The sequence below is a fragment of the Podarcis gaigeae genome, assembly GCF_964106915.1.
Source record: "Podarcis gaigeae genome assembly, chromosome: 14".
NCBI classification, from domain to species: domain Eukaryota; kingdom Metazoa; phylum Chordata; class Lepidosauria; order Squamata; family Lacertidae; genus Podarcis; species Podarcis gaigeae.
This window is the reverse complement of record NC_139690.1, coordinates 7,960,778-7,984,256: the sequence shown is the minus strand read 5'-3', so window position 1 is coordinate 7,984,256 and position 23,479 is coordinate 7,960,778. Positions and strand designations below refer to the sequence as shown.

Sequence of the window (23,479 nt, the reverse complement as noted above, 5' to 3'; positions counted from 1 at the left end):
TCTTGTACACGGAACATGGGCGTCTTGGGGAATTTTAAAATATTTAAGCATATGTTCGGGATTCTGGCTTGGGCGGGCTGAGGTGGTCCCTCCTGCTGCCATCCCCCCTTCCTCCTGCCACCCCCCCAGCTACATGCTAGCGACTGGCTCACCTCCTGAAGCACCTGTGGGCTCAACCACCAGATCGAGAGCAGCTGTCACCACAGCCGCTGAGAGCTGCCTCAGCTACCTCTCCTTGCCCTTCTTTCCTCATTTTCCTCTTCCCCTCTCAAACTCCCACCTTGCCCCCAGCCCGCTCATCACCTTCCTCAGCCTAGTTTGCTTGATGGCATGGCCCAACGCAGAGTGGCCACTGCCTTTCTCTGGCTCTTCCTTGGCATCCTGCTTAGGAGCCTGCTTCCCCGCAGCAGCAGCTGCAACCAAGGGGAAGTGTGTGGTGCCCCAGTCGCTGCCTTTGCTTCTGCACTATGGTGCACTGCATGCACCTCTTGCTGGATCACCCTAAAAAAGATCAACAACTTGCCACCACCAATCATCCAGATTTTCACTTCTATTTTAGAGTTTCATTTTCTTAATTTTGGGTTCAAAAAAATAGGGGTTGTTTTATACATGGGGGCATCTTATACATGGAAAAATACAGTATTTATTTCAACGATCTGCACACCACCTAACACCACTGCTTATAAGTACAGTGGGTTTACAAACAATACAAAACATAAATTCAGTTAAAATTAACTAAGAAGTCAGGAAAGCTTAATCAAAATGCCTGAAGTTCAACAGGGCCAGGAGAAAGTTACACAGAATTGGGCTGATACAGAACACACGGTTTCTAGTGGATGGATGCAAGCCATGTGGCTATACCTCCAGTATCAGAAACAACATGTCTTGTGATTCTCAGCAGCTGGTATTAACAGAAGAAAAGTGCTATTACACTCATTGTCTTCTTGTGGGCTTCATATATGTATCTGGCTGGACATGGTGAGATCAGAATGCTGCACTACTGGGGTCTTGGGTCCAGTCAAATTTAACATGACTTGGAAGCTGAATGCCTGTTCCCTCGGCCAATAAAGCGAGATGAGCGCCGCAACCCCATTGTCGTCCGTGACTAGACCTAATGGTCAGGGGTCCCTTTACCTTTAAGGACAAATATTGCTTTGCCATTGTATAACAAGTTTAAATTCAAGTTTAAATTCCTAATCAATGCTGAATCAAGCAACCTAGCTATAATAAGCGGAAACTGCTTCCTAGAATTACTGTACAATATCATGTGTAATTGGAAATGAGACATGAGAAGAAAAAGAAAGTGGGAAATCTATCATTTCTGAGCAAGGGATTTTCCTAATAGTTTGCCCAAGAGGATTTTGAAGCTAAATAGCAGATTACATCACTTTACACATGGAAGAGCATCCTTTAATAGATTCATAAGCATTACGGGAATGAAAAGCTATATCACAAATGGAATCTGTTCCTAAATAAACGTAATCAAGTTACCAATAATAATCCTTAGGACACCTGGAATAAGTGCCACACAACTAATGTATATTTTTCCTACTGGGTAGTGTTTGCTATGCCACCTGAAAGCTATGATCTTTTAAAAAAAAAAAAAAAAACCAAGCACGCAAACAGCCAGTGTCATGCTTTATTCTTGGTGAAAACATGGACCACCAGTAGTTATGTGATTTTCTAGCATGAAAAAAAAAGCATAATGAATCCATTTACAACTTTTTGACTTTACTAGCAATTTTTCTGGTGTAAGACACAATTACTCAACCTCATTTCCCTACCCAGTTGTCTGCTGTTCCAAACAAAGAGAAAAATAAGCAGTTCAGATATGACTTTACCATTCTCTTAACTAAGGTTGCCATCTTAAACAAGCTGTCAAACCAAATGTTAATATGCAAGAAATATAAATTAGCCTTCTCTTTTACACCAATATTTTTAATAGCTGGATCCAGCTATTTCTAAATAGATTTAAATCACATTTCTCATTTACAATCTTTTCTTGGTGATTTAAATTCCTCTAACTTGAAAGCAGCTGGAGCACAATGAAGAAGGCCACATTTTAACTTGGTTGAGGAATCAGCAAAGCACCAGATTCTTCAAATTTATCTTTGAAACTAAGAAGGGTAGATTGTCAATCTCTATGGTTGGGGATGAAAGTAGCTGCAGACTAGCAGCTTCTGACAAGCCACAGACTCCCTACCTCCATCACTTTTTCCACTTGTACAGTGGTGCCCCGCAAGACGAATGCCTCGCGAGACGAAAAAGCCGCTAGACGAAAGGGTTTTCCGTTTTTCAATGCGCTCCGCAAGACTAATTTCCCTATGGGCTTGCTTCGCAAGATGAAAACGTCTTGCGCGTCTTGCGATTTTTTTCGCTCCCCCCCCCTTTTTCTAAGCCGCTAATAGCCTTTTAGCCACTAAGCCGCTAAGCCTTTAATAGCCGCTAATAGCGCTAATCGGGTTGCTTCGCAAGACGAAAAAACCGCTAGACGAAGAGACTCGCGGAACAGATTATTTTCGTCTTGCGAGGCACCACTGTATCATATTTCTCATGTTACTCTTTGAACTGGGACTTTAAAAAGATTTTTTAGACAGTGTGTTGTACATTTTAAGTGCATCAACAACGAATGCCGAAAGTACCTCATGCCAGGGCGTACCATCTCCATGAGTCCAACTCTGAACTCCTCATGGGAGTTAGAGAAGGAACTCTTTTGATTTGAGACTATTTGGCTTCCTTGCAGTTGCTTAACCTCCAAATTTCCATGTTGGCACAGTTCAAATACAACTTGCAAAAAAGAAACAAGATCTGCATTTCCTGAAAATAGCGTTTTATTATAGCAACACTCAAGCTACAAATTAAACGCAGCAAGACACAAGCCAGTTAGCTCTGCCCACATTATATGGTTGTTCAATATATGTCAACAGCAACGTAGACTGACATTAATACAATGAGTATTGTCAGGTACAAGCAAGGGCGAGAGCCAGGATAACTAAAATCACCCAGATTTGAAAACTCTCTCTCCAGTTACCACCCAGGACCATGTTTACGGTTGCACTGAGGGTTATGAAACCCTAGGGAGAACACATTGTAAAAGACTGGCATATTCAATATAAAAGGGCAGTACCCTGCATGTATCTCTTGGGAACAGGAGGCTTCTCCCTGACCCCACCCTTGTCCTCTCCACTCTGCCCCACAACCTTAAAACACAGCAAGTCTTGCATTCAGCCATATGATTGCCTCTAACATAGGCAACTGGTGACTGTCTAGATAGAATGAAGCACTCAGGGTGGCTTGAACACCATTTTCTTCACTAAGAGAACTTGCTCTCACAAAAATCTGAAAATCATTGTGAATGCTAATCTGCAGCCAAGTATAGATAACTGAAATACTAAACCTACCAGGTTACCAGAACACTTTCCAGAAGGAGAAAAGCAGTTTGCTTACCTTTCCATCAGCTTTTCTTTATCCCAGTTGAAATGACTAAGGAGTATCCTGGTGATAGTTGCTGGATTCTAGAAAAAGGGGGGGAAATGTCATGGTAGAAGTTAATGAGCAGCAAAACAGAGGCATGCCCATGAAGAACTGGAAGTTTAACATGCGTAGGCATCAAAGCTCCATTACACATTTACATCCCCCTTCCTCCAAGGAGCTCTGGGCAGTACAGTCGACAAATATTTCGCACAGGGGCTCTATTGCCCCTGTACACGTTGACGGAAATGATTTGACATGATGCTAAGCTCTGGAGGTACTCAGTGTCTCAGAGTCGCAACACAAGTACAGTGTCACAAATGGGTGAACCTCTGTTTATGGTAGTGGTGGGAAAATTGTAAGCTTGCTAATATTGCTGGACTACAACTCCCATCATGCCTGACTGCCTGGCCATGCTGGCTGGGATGATGGGAGCCCAACAATAGGGAGAGGGTCACAGGTTAGCCACCCTGGCAAGTAAAAACAGTTTTTAAAGTTACATTAAAAAAACACAGACACCTTGATTTTGATTACAGTGTGCCTATGTTTCCTGTTTTCCTAAAAGAAATCTTAAGTAATCAAGGGTTTTAGAAAAACAAAGCTCTTAAAGATGAAGACAACTACAGATCCTTCACTATCCCCAGACTTCTCTGCAGCTGAATTTCCTCTACCATATTTTGCTAGCTACACCTACCTGCTTCCTAAAAACAACACAACTTGCCAGTGTTCAAAAATCAGATATATAATCTAATTGCCAAATGGTACCTTAAACCTAGATTACAGTCTCCACAATGTAATGTCTAGGTGCCATCCCTGCCCTCCCGGTGGAATTTGTTGTTGTTACCATCATCATAAGTTCTACACTGCTTTATATTTTAAAGAACAAATCTCAAAGCAGTTTACAACGCATTAAAACATCAAATAAAACCCAGAACAAAACAAATTCAAGCTTCAAAGAAAATATTTCAGATCCTTCTTTAAATGACATTTTGCTTTCCCCAGTTGCCAATCTGGCATCCGAAGATCTCCATGTTGTCACAATTGGACCCACACTAGTCGCAAAACGCGCCTGGTACCTTTCTAACACTACAACTTACACTCAGCAACAGGAATCTGTTAAGTGAGAGGACTTCATAAGGCCAGGAAGACTTACAAACGGGAAGTGCCTGAGAACTGTAGGTTGCCAGGCCCCAGCACTACTGCTGCTAGAAGGTAAGGTTTAGGGAGGGAGAATGACACAGGGCAGGGAGCCTTGAAAATGGCATTTGTTTATTTATATGCCCAGCTGAAATACAAATAGTATTTTGACTCATGTCATAAAAGCTTATTTTATTTCTAAGCCCTACTCCATCTCAGTTGCAAAGCTAAGCAACATCACTGGTTCTAGCACCCATGGACAGAAATTCAGAAATGGCTCCAGCAAGACATTACTTTACACAATGACCAATATTCTAATTATCCAGCACTACTTCAGACTCATAGCACATACTACTTCAAGTACCCCAAGTATCAAAGGCCAGACATGTGGGATTTTTTTAGTAAACTGCTATCTGGAACAAGAGTTACACTACCCAATTCTGAGTGTTGCGATTTTGACAACAGTTTTTAAGATGACAATATAAAGCCATTCAATAGCTCACCATTCAATAGCTATTTCTAAAGTTTCTAAACATTGCCAGAAGCCTACAGTAACAATTTGTTACTTCAGAAGACTAGTGCTAGTAAAATCAATGTGCAGCACTACAAATATAAACCAAATCACAAAATCTGCCACTGTATGTTACAGCCAGGGTAGGTGGGTAGAAAACGTGTGGCACACATACACACACAGCCTGATATTATTGGACTCCAACTCCAATCAGCCCCCCCCCCCAATAATCAATGATCAGGGACGAACTGATGGGAGTTGCAGGTTTCACAACATAGCATTTAAATATCAAGTTGCTTTGATCACTTCATTTCTATTATAGTACTATGCTACAGTTGTAAGAGATTATGGGTTTGCTATCTCAGAGGAAACTGTCAATCCTAGAACCCTGTAGAATTTGTATCCACACAAATAATCCACTAGAATGCAACAGTTTTACTGAAAAGCAACTTTGCTATGCTTGTTTATAATAGAAACACCTTCAACATTCTCTTAGACCCAGAAACCACCTTTAATCCCAACACACAACACAGGATCCACACTGGGAGGGAGGGAGATGCAAAAAAAATCCTCAGATAATCCATTTATGAGTCCCACAGCACCAGTTGAAGACCAATATCTAACTGATCTCCAATTGCAAGAAAGTCAAGAGTATGCCCACAGCACAAAACACATTTGAAGTTGCAACTCAACTAGCATGGATTCTTTTTTAAAGCATCTAATGGGAGTTCCCACATCACCTTCATTCATACCCTACTCTTTAGCTACTAATGTAACACTGGAGACCTATACAGTGGGACGAGGGAGGGAGATATGTGTCCCGCCAGACAGTGTTGGGTTCCAACTTCCATCTGTCTGCCAGTATGGCCAGTGCTCAGAGGGGAAGGTAGCTGTGGTCCTACAAAGTGCTGACTTCCCTGGGCTTTTAACAAAACTCTTGTCCATGGTATCTGGAGGGGGGAAATAACAACATTAGGTCCAAGCTCTGTAGTCATACCTTGGGTTACAGATGCTTCAGGTTGTGTTTTTTGGGGTTGCAGACCACCAAAACCCGGAAGTACCAGAACAGGTTACTTCCGGGTTTCAGCAGGCGCGCATGCACAGAAGCACTAAATCACGCTTTGCGCAGAAGCCCCGAATTGCAACCTGCGCATGCGCGCCGTTGCGGATTGCAAACGTGCATCCTGCACGGATCACATTCGCAACCCGAGCATCCACTGTAATTACCTAGCTGCACAAATGCAAGCAAGATTTTGTTGGTTTTTGGTATGAATTCTAAACGTTAATTAAAAATCGTGAATTGTGTTCATGGCTACACACCCTAGGGTTGTTCAATACAAGGGAAATGGAAGACACTTGGAAGGCAAGGAGAGAGCAAGAGAGAAACTGACTAGATATTCAGCAATATTAATCTGCCTACAGGATAAGACTAGCAAAAATTCACTATAATTTGGGAAGGAGCCTCTTTGCATCCCAAGCACTGGATAGGCACAGTGGTAGTTCAATGTGGAAAGACTTCATGAGTGCTGAACTCTTGGCTCTCCCTATGGCAGTCATAGTTCAAATGTAAAAAAGCACTGCCCAGTCAATTCATCCATTTGTTTTGAATGCATGCACACACACAACATTTTAGCTAATGAAGAAGCATTTCATTCAGCTTTTCTAAAACATAACTCAAAATTACCAAAACATTCCTGCCTACCGTTCCATGTCAAACAGTTCCTGGCTAAATTTAAAAATCATTTCTACCTAATTAGACACATGCTTGACTCACAAAATTTCAGATGGCATCAGCTCTCTTACAGGCTAAGGCTTAAGGTAGGGGCTCCGATTCTGTACATGTACCACTTCTACTGGCTTCATTACATGCTTAGCCAGCAAGTGTCTCCTACCCTTTCCCACTGAAATCCTCAGAAACCGTTCAACTGCACAAAACTAGTCACCTGAAAGTGCATGGTATCGAGGAGAAAATGATGAAGCTTAAAATGGAAGCTAGTTTTGGTACTTACAAGCCCGGACTCATCATTTCTCACATTACTGTTCCACTTTCCTCCAGGAAGCTCAGGGTGGCATACATCAATGGGCTTGTCACACTTTATGCGCTGGCTGCCCCAATGTCACCCAGTGAGTTTTGTTGCTTGTGAGTATTCAAACTAGAGCTCCTTGAATCTAAGCTCAAAAAACTAACCAGGATTTCACACTAGCTCTCAATGAAAGGAAAGACACTAGCACCAGAAAACTAATGAAAGGGGAAAGGTAGTTTTTTCAATCAGCTTCAGTGAAAAGCTTTACACTAGAAATTTGAGACAATGGGTTTACAATCTCCTACGCTTGGTTTTATTGTATAATGATGTACAACCCACCATATTACTGCAAAATTACTTTACCTGTATCCACTTCAGGAACTGACAGTGCAAAGTGGGAAGCCCTAGAAATATTATTGCTTCAGAAAAGAGCAGCCCAGTTATTAAATTTCCACCTTTACTCATGAATGAACTATGGGCTTCCATATGGTTCCACCCAAAGCTTCATTCTACCAGAAAAGTAGGGTGTTCTTTCAGAGGGGAGGGGAGTTTTGGCAATCCGTTTGGGAAGAAGGAAGAGAGTGGGAGGGTGAAATATTGCTTTTAAGGAAAGTGTTGCATTTCGTTGCATGCTGACCTGACATGGTGTACAGTACGTGTCCACATATCTAATTCTCTATTTTCGCATTTAAAATAAATGTGAACAGTGAATGGAAAAAGGTCACATCTCTGTTTGCATATATTTTAGTGACACGCTTTACATCTGTGTCATTTCATACAAAACAGAGTATCCTGGCATATTAAAATTTGCCCAAGTGAAAGCCATCATGTAGGAAGGGTCTCTTAAGATATATGGCAAAGGAAAATGTGAGTGAAAAGGAAACACATTTGAAAAAGTGGAAAAGAGATATCAAGGATATTAATGTCTTGTGTTAGGCATCTGCCAGTATATTTTGAAGGAGACAGCAAAAACACTGTGGTGGCCAGATATTTGAGTTACATGCTAAAATTTCAGACATTTTTCAAAAACTAAGCTTCTAAACAGTTAGATGTCCTTAAGGAAAGGGCTGTAGTCCAATGGTAGAGAACATGTTTTGCATGCAGAGGTTCCCAGGTTCAATCTCTGGCATATTGAAAACTGAGAAAGACTGGTGTTAGTACAGGCAATAGTAACTACATGGTGGTCCAGGAGTCTGACTTGTATAAGGTGATTTTCCTATGTTAAATATTCAATATGGAACAATCCACAGCAGCACAATATGCATTTCATTAAACAGTACTGCTAAAAGGATTAATTAATACATTATTCCGGGAAAAACTAGCTTTTACCAGGGCTTGTTGCCTTTAAAAAAAAAAACTTTTTGTATCCTAGTAAAGGCCATGCCAAGTCTCTTGGGCATTTTCTGCAATGTCAAATTTACATAGTACCCATGTATAAGTGCACCTACACTTACTGTGGTGGTGTAACGTGTCCTCACAGATTTGACAGATGTTAATGCCCATACAATACAACCAAATAATTTAGACAGCACTGTAATCAAGATTTTATAGGAATAGATTAGTATCAAGCGGTCACTAAGTGCAACATGCCACCCTTTTAAGAGGGAGTCTTCTCAAATGGGTTTATGTTATACAATTTTCACTGCAGAAAGTCTACTGAATTTCTACAAAAAAAATTCTAGAGGAAAGTCAGAATAAATATCACAGGTATTCTCAAAACACAGCAATATGATCTGTTGGCCCCCAAGAGTTATTCAGGTTACGCATGTTTTAAAAAATATTTGCAGCCTAAAACAAAAACCCCACATAACTCAAGCCAGCTTATTCTAAACCCTCGGAGAGCAACATGTTACATAACACCCCCTTTCTACTTAGGTCTGGGCTAGGGTGATTACATGTGTGCTCTTGTTGCCCAAAGACTGCTAGTGGCAAAATAAACAGCTGTCCTATTCCAGTAGGCAACCCTCCTGAAGTTAAAAATATATCAAGGATCTGCAAGTCACTTAAGCATTGAAAGTGACAGCTTCAAGTAATGGTCTTCATTTCTGGAATGGCTGCCACAATTAGCACAGAGCTGAAATATCAGCAATATTTCAAACAAATCTATTTTACAGCCACAGAGGCTCAGAAACCTTTCAAAATACTCCAAGTATGAAATTACTTTGCCAGGTTTCAAACAGAGACTATAAAAGCCTCACATTTCTTCAGTACCAATGGTTTCAGTGTGCATCATTTTAAATGACAGACAGCCTAGGCCTTTTTTTGTACATTGGTGATAATATATGAAGTTTTGCAAACAAAATTAATGCTAGATGCAATTACAGAGCTGGAGATTGCTCCGCTATTATATTATAATCCTTCCCTTTCTCTGAAGAGCTCAGAGCAGAATACACCCCCCTCTCTTTATCCTCAAAGCCACCCTGTGAGGTAGATTCAGCTGAGACCAGCTCAAGGCTCCTCAGGAGGCTTTGTGGCCAAGCAGGAATTTAAGGCAGGGTCTCTCCAACAAATCTAGCTACAGTACTACATTACATGAGCACAGTCCACCAAACCCAGAATCAAAAGGCTTGCTTTTCCTACCACTGTCACAAGTGGTAGCTATTCATCTGCTTTCGAAAAACAGAGAAGTAAAAGAGTCAAATTCTGGTTGGCCAATGAGGGCCTGCAGTGCTGCTATTTCCACAACTGCCTCCATTAGCCAGTGGCAAAAAGAATATAAACCAGGCTTCCTCAACCTTAGTCCTCCAGATTTTTTTTGGCCTAAACTCCCATGATCCCTAGCTAGCAGGACCAGTGGTCAGGGATGATGGGGATTGTAGTCTCAAAACATCTAGAGGGCAGAGGTTGAGGAAGCCTGATATAAACCTTTCTATTTATTGTTAATATTAAAGAGTTGCTTCTCTGTTAAAAGCACTCAAAGCACTGCTACAATAAAATTAACAAATGCATGAAAATAGTGTGTCAAAGCTTGCTTACAAGCCAATGGCAAGTGATCCCAAAACATCCCTGGGCATCTTTTCCGTGCTATATTATTATCATCATCACTACTAGGGAGTCCTTTCTAACATTCAACCTAAATTTCTTTATTAAAATTTTGTGCTATTGCTTCTTACCTTAGAAACAAAAAGCATTACACCTGATCATGATCCTTCAATAAAACAGTTTCACATATATGAACACTTGCCAATCCACTCTTATTCTTCAAACTCATGTGCTTTCACGTTGGGTAAAGGCAATGCCCAACTTTTAAACCAATTCAATTTTCCTCCAATTCTGCTTCCATCAACAACCACTAGGGCAGTGTGGCCACATCCAACAAGCTTCATCTTCCAGTATGACACACCTGTAAGTATTTTTGGACCACTCCCTGGAAGCCCAAATAAAGTGGGAGTCCAAGGTACAATGAAATTTGAGCTCAATTTCAGTCCAATCCATTTTCAAGAGCTTACCAAAGTAAGAATTAGAACTAAAATAATTTATAACACGTATCCAATTTGTGTTATCCCCCAGCTTGCACAGAAAAGGATATGGATTCAGAATTTTATAGACCTGTAGGGGAAGGGAGTTCTCACAACTGCTGGGGAGACATAAAAAACACCTCTACGTTCTGCTCCTTGGAATTGGAATCAAGAGTCATTTCCCATCAGATGTAAATCAACAAGATTAGCCGATGTCATCAATAGCACCACAGGCACACAGAAAGGTGAAAACAGGTTGAAGCAGGGAAATTAAGGGCTGTTGACAACAGGAATAGTAAAATACTAAATTTGGCACTGATCATTTGTATTTTTCTCTTGTTTTGATCTTGAGGTAAGAAGTGGCATGATATAACTTTAGGCTTTTCTTTCATATCATGGGTGCATATGCGGCTTTTTGTTTGGTGCGGCTTTTCGTTTGGTCCATTCTTGGCACTTTTCAGCCTTTGTTGATCTTAAGGTGAACAGTATTCCTCAAAGTATGCATATGAATCACATGGTGGTTTAAGGAACAAGACTAGTAAGCTTCCTGTCAAGGAAGCTGGATGACTTTGCTGCAGCTGAACTCTCTAGTAGTTTTTAAAGATGTTTTGAAAAAAGACTTACAAAGAAGCTTTTTAAATATGTTGAGAACCACCTGATGAAATGTTACCAGCTAAAGAAATATTACACTATTTGGGGCTTTTTAACTGGGGAAAAGGTGAATAATGAGACACAACAGTGTTGTATGAAATTATGGATGGTGCAGGAAAAGTGCACAGATAGGTTTGCCTCCCTCTCTCATAACACTAGAACCTGAGGCACTCCATCCAATGAAGCTGAATGTTGGAAGATTCAGGACAGGGGAAACAGGAAGCATTCATTCACACACAGCATAAATGATGGAATTTGTCCCCTCAAAAAGCAGTGGTGGCCACCAATTTGGACAGCCTTTAAAAGAGGAGTAGACAAATTCAAGGAGCATGGGGCTATCAGAGACTCCTAACCATGTGGTTATGTGCTCTAACTCGACTGCTGGAGGCCATATGCTAATGAATACCAGTTGCTGGGCATTGTAAGTAGGACCAGCACTGCTGCACTCAGTCCTGTTGTGAACCGCCCTGAGACCTCCGGGTATAGGGCGGTGTATAAATTGTAATAATAATAATGATGATGATGGTGATGTAAGACACATCAGGTTGTCAACTGTGAGAACAAGTTATAAATTGTAGTATTAATAATGATGATGATGTAAGACACATCAGGTTGTCAGCTGTGAGAACAAATTGCTGGACATGACTGGTTTTTTGCTTGATCCAGAGTAAATGGGCTGAGTGCATGCTGGGGGTCACATCAATGAATGTTCCTCCATATCAAATAAAAATTCCTTCCCCATAGAAAATTAGGTGTCAGGGCCTTCTCTGATATATCGTGCTGTGTGTAGGGTCACAAGAACATCATTTTGCACTCCGGTGTGGTACATCCAGATAGGCTAACTACTGGTTAAGCTGTATGTGAGAACTAGGCCTCACATTTATCTTTTTTCTGAGCTAATTCCGATTTTACCTTCATGCTGACTTTCCTTGGGTCTTAGGAATCATATTTATCACATGATGTAATAACAGTTCCAAAGCATGCTAGCGTGTCATAACCCAGAGGTTTTCAATCTTTTGGGGTCGACACCTCCCTTGACCAACTACAGTGGTACCTCTACTTACGAATGTGATCCGTTTCGGGGTGCCGCTTGCAGCCCGAAAAGTCCGTAAGTAGAGTGTCGCTACTACGCGTGCGCTTCTGCACATGTGCAAAGTGCGCAGATCGCTTCTGCGCGTGCGTAAAAACCTGGAAGTATACACTTCCGGGTTTGCCACGTTCGCAACCCGAAAATCCGCAACATGAAGCAAATGCAACCAGAGGGATGACTGTACATTCTTTCTGCAGCACCCCTGTGGGGATCAGGAGCCCAGTTATGTCACCCCCTGCCTGCAGAGCCGGTAGCTCCTCACGCTCCCTTAAGGAGTGTTCCCTCAGCCTCCTCTCCTCTCTCCATGGGAGTCCTCTGGGCAGCCACTGTTGCTGCCCCTGGTCTCTGAGCTGCCCCCCTGCCCCAAAGAAAGGTGCCTCCTCACACTGTTCCACAGGAACCTGGAAGGTAACCACTGGCCAGCCCCAGAAGCACCATTCGCTTGGGGAGCTAGTAGCCAGGGCTGCTGTATCAAACAGCTGCACAAACCTGTGGGAGGCAGAGATGCAAGAGAGCATCAGGGGAGGAAGGGAAGGCGAGCGAGAGGGTCAGAGGCTAGTATTGTTTACGGCACCCATGACTATAATTCAAGGCACACTGGTTGAAAACCACTGCCATAAACCATTGGTTCCAGATACAATATGAGAAGATAGCTAAACACATGGATTCCGTTACTTCAATTTGTGGTACAAGCCCACTGGACAGGAATGGAGTCTAAAGTGAGAGAAGAGGGTGAAGGAAATTTGGGGGAGGAGAGAAATCAGAAAAGAAACAAGCAGCAGTGTTGTTAAAGAGGCCATGGGTAGCTGTGTCTTCCTAGCAGCTGACCTCAGGACAAAGGGAACAAAATATTCCTCAAGCCAGGGGCCACAAATACAGTTTCCTCACAAGTAAGGAGGCAGAGAACACAACAGAATCTGGACTCAGTTTGCAGGGCTGCCCATAAAAGGGAGAAAACAAGGAGATGTAGACGAAGCAGCAGCTCCAGAACTGTTCTTGGACCAAGTCTGGGTGTTTGTCAATCCTCTTTCCTTCCCAGCCAGAGCATGTGTCCAACAGGTATCTGTGTGAGTTCTCACTAATGCAAACACGTATCTATGTGCAAAAACTCCTATCCTACTACACATATTGAAGCATAACACTCAAAAGCTTAAGAAGTTTCAATAGTATTCTCTTCTTCCATGCAAAGTCCCATATGGAAAAAGTGAAGAAAAACAATCCAATGAGAATGAACAGAGAAACAGTACTAGCTACTTTATAGGGAAGTATTGCAAGCAAGTTGCAAGCCTGAATGTCAACATAACAATTTTATACAACATCACTAGTCCCATAGTAAAAGCAAAATATATCAAATATTTCTATTAGAAGAGCTTGTGTGCATTTCTTATCACTAGGCAAGAAGCTATTCAGAAGCCTACTTGTATTCATTCATTTGAGTTGTCTCTAAAAAAATGAATTTATTTCTTCATGGTCATGGGGATATGCTTAGTTACTTTAGACTGTAGCAGCTTGTAGTTCCATCTCTCGTATCAAAAATATACCTTATTATTGTCAGAATCAAAATGTGTTAATTTTATTATTTCACAATGTACCAAGTAGCATTTTATGTGGTAACTGGTAAGTCATTTAATGCATTTAATGTTCAGCTTCCCCTCTCTTCTCTAACCCTCTGCTCAAAGCCTAAGGGAAATAATGTTTAACGGCTTCAATTTTCAAGGAATGTTAGGTCTGTGCACTTAACCTTTAAAATACAAGCAATCAACAATTAGGAAAGGATTAGTTTTCACTTGCGTAACAACAAATACCAACACATGCATTTACTTCTGTATGACACTAGCTTGGTATTCTGTATTCTGGTATGTTTTCCAAAAACTAAAATATCTTGCATTAAGTGGACTCAAGCACTTCAGATTCAGAAACACAAGTAGTAATGCAATAGTGTTCTGATAATTCCAAAGCCCATTTCAGGACTTTTCAATAAATAACTCACATTTGAGAACCATGGTGCCTGGATAAGAATTCAGCAAAATAACTAATGATAACTTAGCATTCAGCATGCTTGCAAAAGTAGTATGTAAACATGAACATGTGATGTTATATAAGTTAGCTGAACTGCTCCCTCCTGCTCATTATAGACTTTGATGCAGATTTTAAGACTGAGTAAGTAACCCCACCTCATTCCATCATTACAGAGTGGTAAGTCATTCCTGTGTCTGTCACACAGACAAAACCAACAACCCAGAAGGCATTCATTCTAAAGTTTCTGTTTGCTAGGTAATATATTGAAGACAACTTCAATATATCACAAGGTAGAAGTGGTTAAGCAAGTAAAAAGCATGTGCTAGCTCAGCCTCACAAAAACTGAAGACCTGAGGAGCAAGAGCTGGGAAGCTGATCATATAACCCAAAAGCAGCAGGCTGGGACTGGAGATCCAGTTGACCAAGCACATTTGCTCCCTGAATAAAACTCCAATCTTATGTTTGACCTTGAAGTGTCAGACACAAATATACCAAGATACACACTTCTTACATATCTCACACTACAGATTAAGGAGAGATAAGCTTAAGATCAGGGTCTACTTGAACAGAATTGAAGCAGAAGCAATGCATCCACACCCACTGTTACTCACTCTGCAATAACAACCACCCAACCCTTGCAATTTGAAATCAAACTGAAGCCATTTTTCATCTTGCCTAAAAAAAACAAAAAACCAAAGGACTAAACCTTAAGGCTGAAGGTTCCCAAAAAGCAAGAGTTTCACTACTAATGTGAAGTAGCCAACATGACTTCGAATGACAAAAGTACATAAATTGTGCTACAGGTTACTTCACAAGTATTTTCCTACTTGCTGTCAAGTCAGAATCTATTGCAGCCCTCCCCTGTTATGCAAAACTTTGTTGTATTTAAAGCGCAAACTGCCAGGCTGCAAACAGGGTGGGTAAGAACAGATAATGACACAGCAGCTGCAATCTACAGGGCAAAGTACACTACCTCTCACATTCTTCTCACCACATCATTGAAGGCCCTTAAAAAAGTTTGGGTTCAGTTTGCTTTCAGTTTAACTCTATAGATTTAGGGCTGGAAGCTGAGAGTTCAACGCCCAATATAAAACTGACATGCAGGTCTTCTGTTGGGAATAGGAGAGCAATCTCTGGCCACAATGACCCCTCTAGGACCCCAAATAGGTTCATGGTTACCCCTTCTCAATGCTTTTTATCTTGAAAAAAATGCTTAGGGGTACTCTCATTTTCCTACTCATATTGAAATACAGTGGTGCCTCGCAAGACGAAATTAATTCGTTCCGCAAGTTTTTTCGTCTTGCGAAGCACGGTTTCCCATAGGAATGCGTTGAAAATCAATCAATGTGTTCCTATAGAAACCGCCTTCAGACCAGGTCCGGGGACAGTCTGTCCCCCGACCTCTTCTGAAGGCTGGGGGAGGGACAAGGGCTTTTCTTCCCACCCCCAGCATTTTAAAAAACCCTGGGACAGCAGAGGACTTCTCCGCTGTCCAGGGGTTTTTTAAAATGCTGGCGGGCGGCAGCGAAGGCTTCGCTGCCACCTGCCAGCATTTTAAGATTGCCCCAGACTTCTCCGCTGTCCGGGGCAATTTTAAAGCCCCCGGGAAGGCAGGCGGGGGGGAGCAAAGACTCTTCTGAAGACCTCTTCTGAAGGCTGGCGGGGGGCAAAAGTTTTTGCTCCCCCCCCCGTCTGCCTTCAAAAGCCGTCCGGGATAGCGGGAAGCGCTTCCCTGCTATCCCGGACCGCTTTTAAAATGCTGGCGGTGGGGAGCAAAGCCTTTCGGCCCCCGCCGGCCTTCCTGGACCTCTTCTGAAGGCCGGGGGGGGGAAGGCTTTGCTCCCCACCGCCAGCATTTAAAAGAGGTCCCCAGAGATTTATCGCAATGAGGGAACCACCAGGAGGCCCTCAGAGCTGGACCTCAGTGTCCGGGCTGAACGATGGGGGTGGAGACACTCCTTCAGGTATACTGGGCAGAAGCAAGCCCATAGGGAAATTCGTCTTGCGAAGCAACTCGCAAACGGAAAACCCTTTCGTCTTGCGGGTTTTCGTCTTGCAGGGCACCACTGTACTGCCCTTCAATGAGGCCAAACTTAGATTAATACAATGTTTAGGGGTATTTGTACCCCTGCATCCTCCCCAGAAAAAAGCACTGTCCCTTCTCTTTAGTCATGTTAGGGCCAAATCATGTTTAAAGCCTCTCTGTATCATCTGAATGCATTTTCCAATCCTAGCTTCTCTCCTGTCTCATCACAGTTAAAATAAATGTTAGAATGCTGCCCACCATCTCCTACTGGTTTTTCCACCTGCCAGATATACCAGTACTACATCTCTTTTCTGCTCAAAGGACAGGAGGGAGATTTTGATTTGGCAAAGTATTTGCTAGAAAATGGTTACAACACACACATGCAGTAAAACAAAGGTCCCATCTGCACTATACATTTCAGGTACTCTTTAAGGTATATCACGTTAAAGAGTAATGGATTCACACAAAGAATGCTGGGAAATGTCATTTGTTAAAGTGCTGAGAAGCTGTTGGGAGACCAACATTCACCTCACAGAGCTACCTGGGAAGAGGGACTGACTCTTGCGAGAACTGAAGTTCTGTGAGGGGATTACAGCGCTGTGGAATAACTCTCAGCACTCTTAACAAAAGACACTTCCCAGGATTCTTAGGGGAAGTGATGAACCTCTAAAGTGGTACTGCTTTAAATGTATGGTACAGATGGGGCTGAAATCAGTCAGGGCACCGTGCAATTTATCTTCTATGTTATATCCAAGTTCGACAACCATGTGAACACCATGCAAAGTAAGGATGCCTGTACTTTTATCATCAAAGTAACTTCCTCTCCTAGTTGATCCAAACAAAGGAGCTGCTGAAGGAAGAGGTTTTCAAAGAGTTTTATGTAAGCCACTGATTGCCTACCCCCTGCTATGGCAACTAACCTGTGAGACGAGGGAGGACAATTATTCCTACCAACCAGAAGTAACATGGTTGCCAAACAAGAAAAGCAACTTGAACCAAACAAAATTAGAATCAAAACTTCCATAGCTTAACACCTTCTTTAGTACCTAAGACAGAGTGCTCCTGAATCATGTTAATCTGTTATTAACTTTCCTGAGTAAGTCAAATGATCTTTTGCAGGAATCAATGACTTTTCAGCAAGATCAGTATGTGTAGGGGAGCACTTATGTTTTATTCTGGTATTTTATCTAAAGGCAAACCATTAAGTATGGTTGTAAGTTCATGATGGTGAAGATGCTAACAGAATACTGTCTGCCTGCCTACCTTAATAGTTATTGTCTGTGTAAGGGGGGCGGGGTCACACACCCTAGGCAATTGTATGTCATTTTGAGGACTGAAAGGCACAGTAAAATACCCAGATAAAAGCATGAGATTTTCCTAGTTCTACCAGAAGAACCAGCAATCTTCAAGATAGCAACATGTAAGGATGCCCAATATGAATGATTGGTTAGAACTAAAAAGATTTAACCACCATCTAGCTTCATGACCACTATTAGGAATAAAATTGTTCACAAAAATCAATACACAATTTATTTTGCACGAAGTGGAATTTTAACACACACCACCCTAAAATATTATAATGGCATCTCCATGTCCCCAAATTCATATTTTACTGTAGCCAAAAAGCATTATGTCAGACAGATGAGACTCCTTGGCCGTTGGAAAGCTCATCCCCCTTCTAGCAGACCTGGCAACTATTCAGCACAAACCCACTGAAATTAATGTACTGAAGCTAGTTGTGTCCATCAATTTCAATGGAACTACTTGAAGTATGATTAACCCTAGTTCTGAGAAAGTTCTAGTATCTGTGTAACCTGCAAAAAGTGCAACATGAACAAGTGTTTCTAAACATGTGGGTGCAGACTAATGCATATCTGAAACTATACAGCTCACAAGGCCACAACGGTACCTAAAAACTCCGGACCCACACCACTCCACATGCACATTCTTGAGCCCTGCCCTGTTGCTTTTATTTTGCAATACTGAAAAGCTGCACAGCACTATCCAGAAGGCACACTCTACAAAGGATTGTTGGGGCTCAATTCTTGGGCCTGGGTGCAGTCCCTAAGTTCACAGTCCAGAAGCTTTTAAAAAGATGGCTAGGGATCATAGGGGTACAACCTTCTGAACAATGGTTTCCTGGCTGACTACAGGCTACAGTTCTTTAAAAAGTCTAAGATAACTGTGTTAACATCGATTATTTCTGATGATAATAGGAATGGCATATACACATTTAAGGTCCACAGAGAATTGTCACAGGCTATGCATACACATGCATTTCATGGCTATTAGTCACCCTCCACTGCTTACAAGTAAGAGTGTGTGTATATATCTGCCTCTCTTTCTTCCAACTGGGAACAATGCTTTATGCATCAGGGAACTCCAGCTCGTATAAGCGTAGGCTATTTTGTTTGTTGGTTTAAAGTTCCACAAAGCCGCTGTTTTCTAACGCAGCAAGGCCCATTCGGCTGCCCCTCCGGATGCCACGCCGGGTTCACTGAAAACCCTGAGCGCGCACACACTAACACAGCCGGCAACACCCGCTTGAGCACATTCCCCCTTCCTTCCTTCCCCCCATCGCAACAAGACAACGGCACTGCTCCTCATTCATCCTGCTCCCCCTCCGCGTCCCCCCTGCCAAGAGGCAGAAATAAGAGCTTAGAGAGGGAGGACGGGGGAGGAAAAGCAAGGGCCTCCCAAGCAGCTCGCTGGCTGGGCGAAGCGCTTGTGCGAAGGCGTGGCTGGAGCAGGCCGCGGCCGATCCTCCTGGCCCTCCACGGCCCGCATTCCTGCACGAGCAGCGCCCACCCCTTCCCTCTCCCCCGCCCCCCTCCCGAGCTTTCTCCAGCCGCGGCTGCTCCGCTCCTCTCCTCCTCCTCCTCCGCCACCCGCCGCGTGCAAGCCAAGCCGGGGGCTCCTCGAGCCGGCCGGGCCCCGCGCGCGCACCTGGATGACCTCGTTGACCTCTCGGATGCACTCCACCATGTGCTGCAGGATCTGCTCGGCCGTCAGGACCTCGTAGCGGTAATCCTCCTCCTGCTCGTGGCCCAGCCCTCCGCCGGGGCCCGGCCCGCCCAGGCCGCTGCTGCCCAGGCCTCCGCCGCTCCCGCCGCCGGGGCCCAGGCCTCCCGTCTCGCCGCACAGCAGCCCGTCGCGCTCGCCGCCCACGCCCAGCCCGGGCTCCACCAGCTCCACCTCGCCCAGGTCCAGGTTGTCGTCGTCGGGCTCGTCCTCGTCGTCGGGCTCGTCCTCATCCTCCTCGGCGCCGCTGTCCTCGCTGCACTCCTCGTCCTCGTCGAACTCGTAGTTGTAGCCTTCGTCCGAGTCCATGGCGGCGGCTGAGGCGGCGGCGGCTGGAGCGGCGGGGAGAGACGGCGCGGAGCGGGGCCGGCCCCAGCGGGCCGCCGGGGGGACGGGCGGACTCGAAGGCTCCGGCCTGGCCGCCTCCCTTCGGCGGACCGATAACAAACACCCGCCGCTGCTGCCTCTGCCCGCTGCTGCTGCTGCTGCTGCTTCTCCTCACAGGCGCCGCTGAGCCAACAAAGGGACGCGTCCGGCCCGCTCCGTCACCTCGACGCACGCACGCACGCACGCAGCCAGCGGCGGGGCGCAACCCCGCGTCGCGTGACGTCGCCGGCGTCGCGGGCCGGGCCAGAAAGAGCGGGGTGGGGAAGAGCGGCGACAAGCCCCGCCCCTCTTTTCTCCCCCCCCTTTTTTTTTTAAGGCCGGCGCGCTGACGCTTTTCTGAGGAGAGAAGAGGCTGGTGATGGCGGCCATATTGAGTGTGGCCACGCGCGTGAACAATAAAAGGGAGTCTCCAGTGCGGCGGCCATTTTCTGAGCGGCAGAGGTTTCCTTCCTCGCTTTGCTCGCCTTCAGAAAGGGAGTGGTTGGGCGCCTCCATCTTGGGTGTGGCAAAAGGGGTTTGGGGGCAAGTGGCGCGCGGTTTGTAGTAAGAGTTTGCTAGAGAAGAATAACAATTAATTTCTCTTACCCCGCGCATCTGACTAGGTTGCCCCAGCTTCTTTGGGCGGCTTCCAACAAAATACGGCATCAAACAGTGCAAGCTTCCCCAAACAGGGCTGCCTTCAGACATTGCCGAAAAATTATGTAGTTGTTTTAACTCTTGGGCATCTTGCAGGCAGGTCACAGTACAAGGTGTGGCCACCGAAAAAGGCCTTCTGCCTGGTTCACTGTAATTTCATTCTGGAAAATGTATGTCATACTGTCTCCTCAGCATCTTGTTGATTTGTGTTAGATGCCACATGAGAATTGCTCCCCATAAAACACCTGACATCCATTTCAGTAAAATAAAACCCCACCCACAATAAACATATATTGGATGTATTGCTCCACAATAACATTCACAGGCAGGCTGCTATGGGCACCTGCATCTTCTATGGATTTGTCTAAATCAGTAATGGCCAAAGATGGCCCTCCAGCTGCTTTGAGACTACAATTCCCATCATCCCTGACCACTGGTCCTTTTAGCTAGGGATGATGGGAGTTGTAGTCCCAAAACAGCTGGAGGGCCAAGTTTGGCCATCTACAGAAGTGGGCAACCGCCACAACATCTTGTAGCAAATTCTACAAGGTATGTAACTATGTACTGTGTGGAGAAGCCCTTTCACATCATGTTTTATTTGTATGCCACATTTCCATAATAATGTCAGTAAGTACCAAGAAAAATCTATACCCATCGTGTAGAGCAATTCAAAAGAATTGTTCTGATTAAATAACTGAATCAAAACTGAAGAGAAAATGATAACAAGCATAAACAATGAAGAATGGCATACAAAACTTCGCCTCATTCCAAGCAATGCCTTTGTTTCCAACGGTTAGATTTTGAGACTCATCTTTTCCAACATATATGTGAAGTTAGGCTTTTTGGAATGAGACCCAGTGGCATTTACTTCTCAGTAGACAGACACACCACTTATTTTTATATTGCTCATTCAGCACAGTCATCTGAGCAGTTTACAACACTGTATAAAAGCACAATCAAGCCACATCACAAATGCATACTTCAAGCATATTAATACATAAAAATAAAACTGAAATCAGCAGAAAAGCAAGTCAATGTCGTTGTAAAAACTACCACAGAAACAACATAAAATGAGCAGAGAACCAGCCTTAATCCAGCATAGGAGAATAGTGCCAAATTCTAGATGCAGGAAACTTTATAAATAAAAATGGTCTTTCTCTGGTGCTGAAAAGTCTGCAACATAGGAGACCAGGCAAGTCTGTCGGGAAAGAGGATATTCTAGGGTTGCTAAAAAAAACCCTTAAATTTTCTTGCAAGACTGCGTGGAGCAAAACATTCATAGTCATCAGGTTGTCTGACTAAGTTCATGTGATTGCCCTTCCCAACAAACACACACTTTGAGGGTCAATTGCTAACTGCTATTAAATGACTCTTCCTTTTTTTAAAAGAACAAAACATGCAGTCCACTGTAGATAAATACAGGGCACGAAGTATGACTCAAAAAGACAACAAGGAAAAGCAGTAAGCATATGCTGTGTGGACTGTGAGGGAATGCATTTTGTGGCTTGACAGCAATTAATATCTTTAAAAAGCAATACTAATGCACAGGTCCACTGAGAAACTAGTGACCTGGAAACATGTGACCTGGGAAGTGCTGTTTTCTCTAATCCTCGCTTTTGGAGGACTAGCTTTTCCTACTCATTAGTAAAGCAAAGTACCCAGCACATGCTCAGAGTAACTCTCTTCTTGGTGATGGCATCACACATGAGAGTTCAGCCTTAGTCAGCTTCCTCTAAGCTCTTTGTGTCCACTCCATCTTTTTTATTATAAGTAAAAACGTATTAAGAATTTAAAATAACAAAACTACTACAACGATGGTTAATACCAAAGTCAGAAAAATCATAGGGTATTCCAGATGCCCATAAATAAGTGAAGATTTATACCATTCATATTGATGTACTTGAAATTAACAGTAAAAGATGTTATTCCAGAAGCATTGCCAGGAATTCCAGATTTTGCATGATGTTGTTGCCACTGCAAGTCTTTACATATGGAATAAAGTTCCACTAAAAAGTCTCTGGGTCTTTCTGTACCTTTCAAAACATTTCAGTCGTGCTTATTAGAAATAGCAATGTTCCATATCCCATATGCTTCATATGTGATGCTTCCCTTTTCTGTATGATGGAGAGTTTGGCTGCGGTACAGCCAACATAAATTTTTTTAAAGCCTGTACATTTGATATTCATGTTTACCACCTCAAAGAGGGTAAATAGAATCATAACAGGGCCTCTAATTATATTAAAATTCATGACATACCTTTGATCAAAACTCCTGCACAGGCATTCCCACCAAAGGTGTAAGTAGATGCCTTTTTTGCCCCAGCCACAAATCTGGGGTGAAGCCAGGTATTCCGGTTGTATCCACTGCTTCTGCAATGGGACTTGACTTAACATATATTCTCTCCTGATTGTATGTACTGCTTACCTGCTTTCAAAACTACAAAAACATAATTGAGGAGTCAAAAAACTTCATAGTAGAAAACAATGTTCAGAATTTCCTCTCTGATCTGCGTTGTCAGATACCTACACTTCACTTCTCTGCAATCAAACCCAACCTAGATTGTCATAGTGGTTAGACAACTTGGGAAACCCTAATGAAAACCCCCATTCAGTAAACCATTAATTTGTAACAAGACTCTGGCCAGTCATTGCCTCTCAGCCTAACCTACCTCACAGGAGTATTGTGAGAATAAAATTGGGGTGGAGAAAAAACCATGTTTGCCCTTTTAAACTCTTTCAGAATGCCCTCCTGCAAGAGATGCATCTGGTGCCACCAACATAGTCTTTTAAAATCCTGGTTGACTTTCCTGTTTGCCCAGGTATTTTTAGATGACATTTTAGTTGGAACAGCCTTTACCCTGCTGTTTTTTAGCCTGCCTCTTGTTTCTTATGATTAAAGTTATTCGTTGCCGTTTTCTCTATTCCGTTTATATGATTGTGAATAATTTTGGTAATACTTTGGTATACCACCTTAAAACTTTTAAATGAGCAGCATTTAAGAAATACTTTAAACAAAGTATTTAAACTAAGAAAAAAATAACATATTTAT

The 23,479-nt window shown here is 43.2% G+C and overlaps 1 protein-coding gene across 1 annotated transcript in view; it reads right to left on the bottom strand.

Annotated features, from left to right (window-relative positions):
- Positions 1 to 19,962, bottom strand: part of ARIH1 (ariadne RBR E3 ubiquitin protein ligase 1) — a 51,300-nt gene extending 31,338 nt beyond the window's left edge. Inside the window, exons 1-2 of the mRNA XM_083712709.1 lie at positions 19,334 to 19,962; positions 3,448 to 3,515 (exon numbers count right to left, since the gene is read on the bottom strand). Coding sequence (XP_083568835.1) covers positions 3,448 to 3,515; positions 19,334 to 19,717 — 452 coding nt within the window. The 5' untranslated portion in view covers positions 19,718 to 19,962. The remainder of the gene's footprint in view (positions 1 to 3,447; positions 3,516 to 19,333) is intronic.
- Positions 19,963 to 23,479: the final 3,517 nt, after the last annotated feature.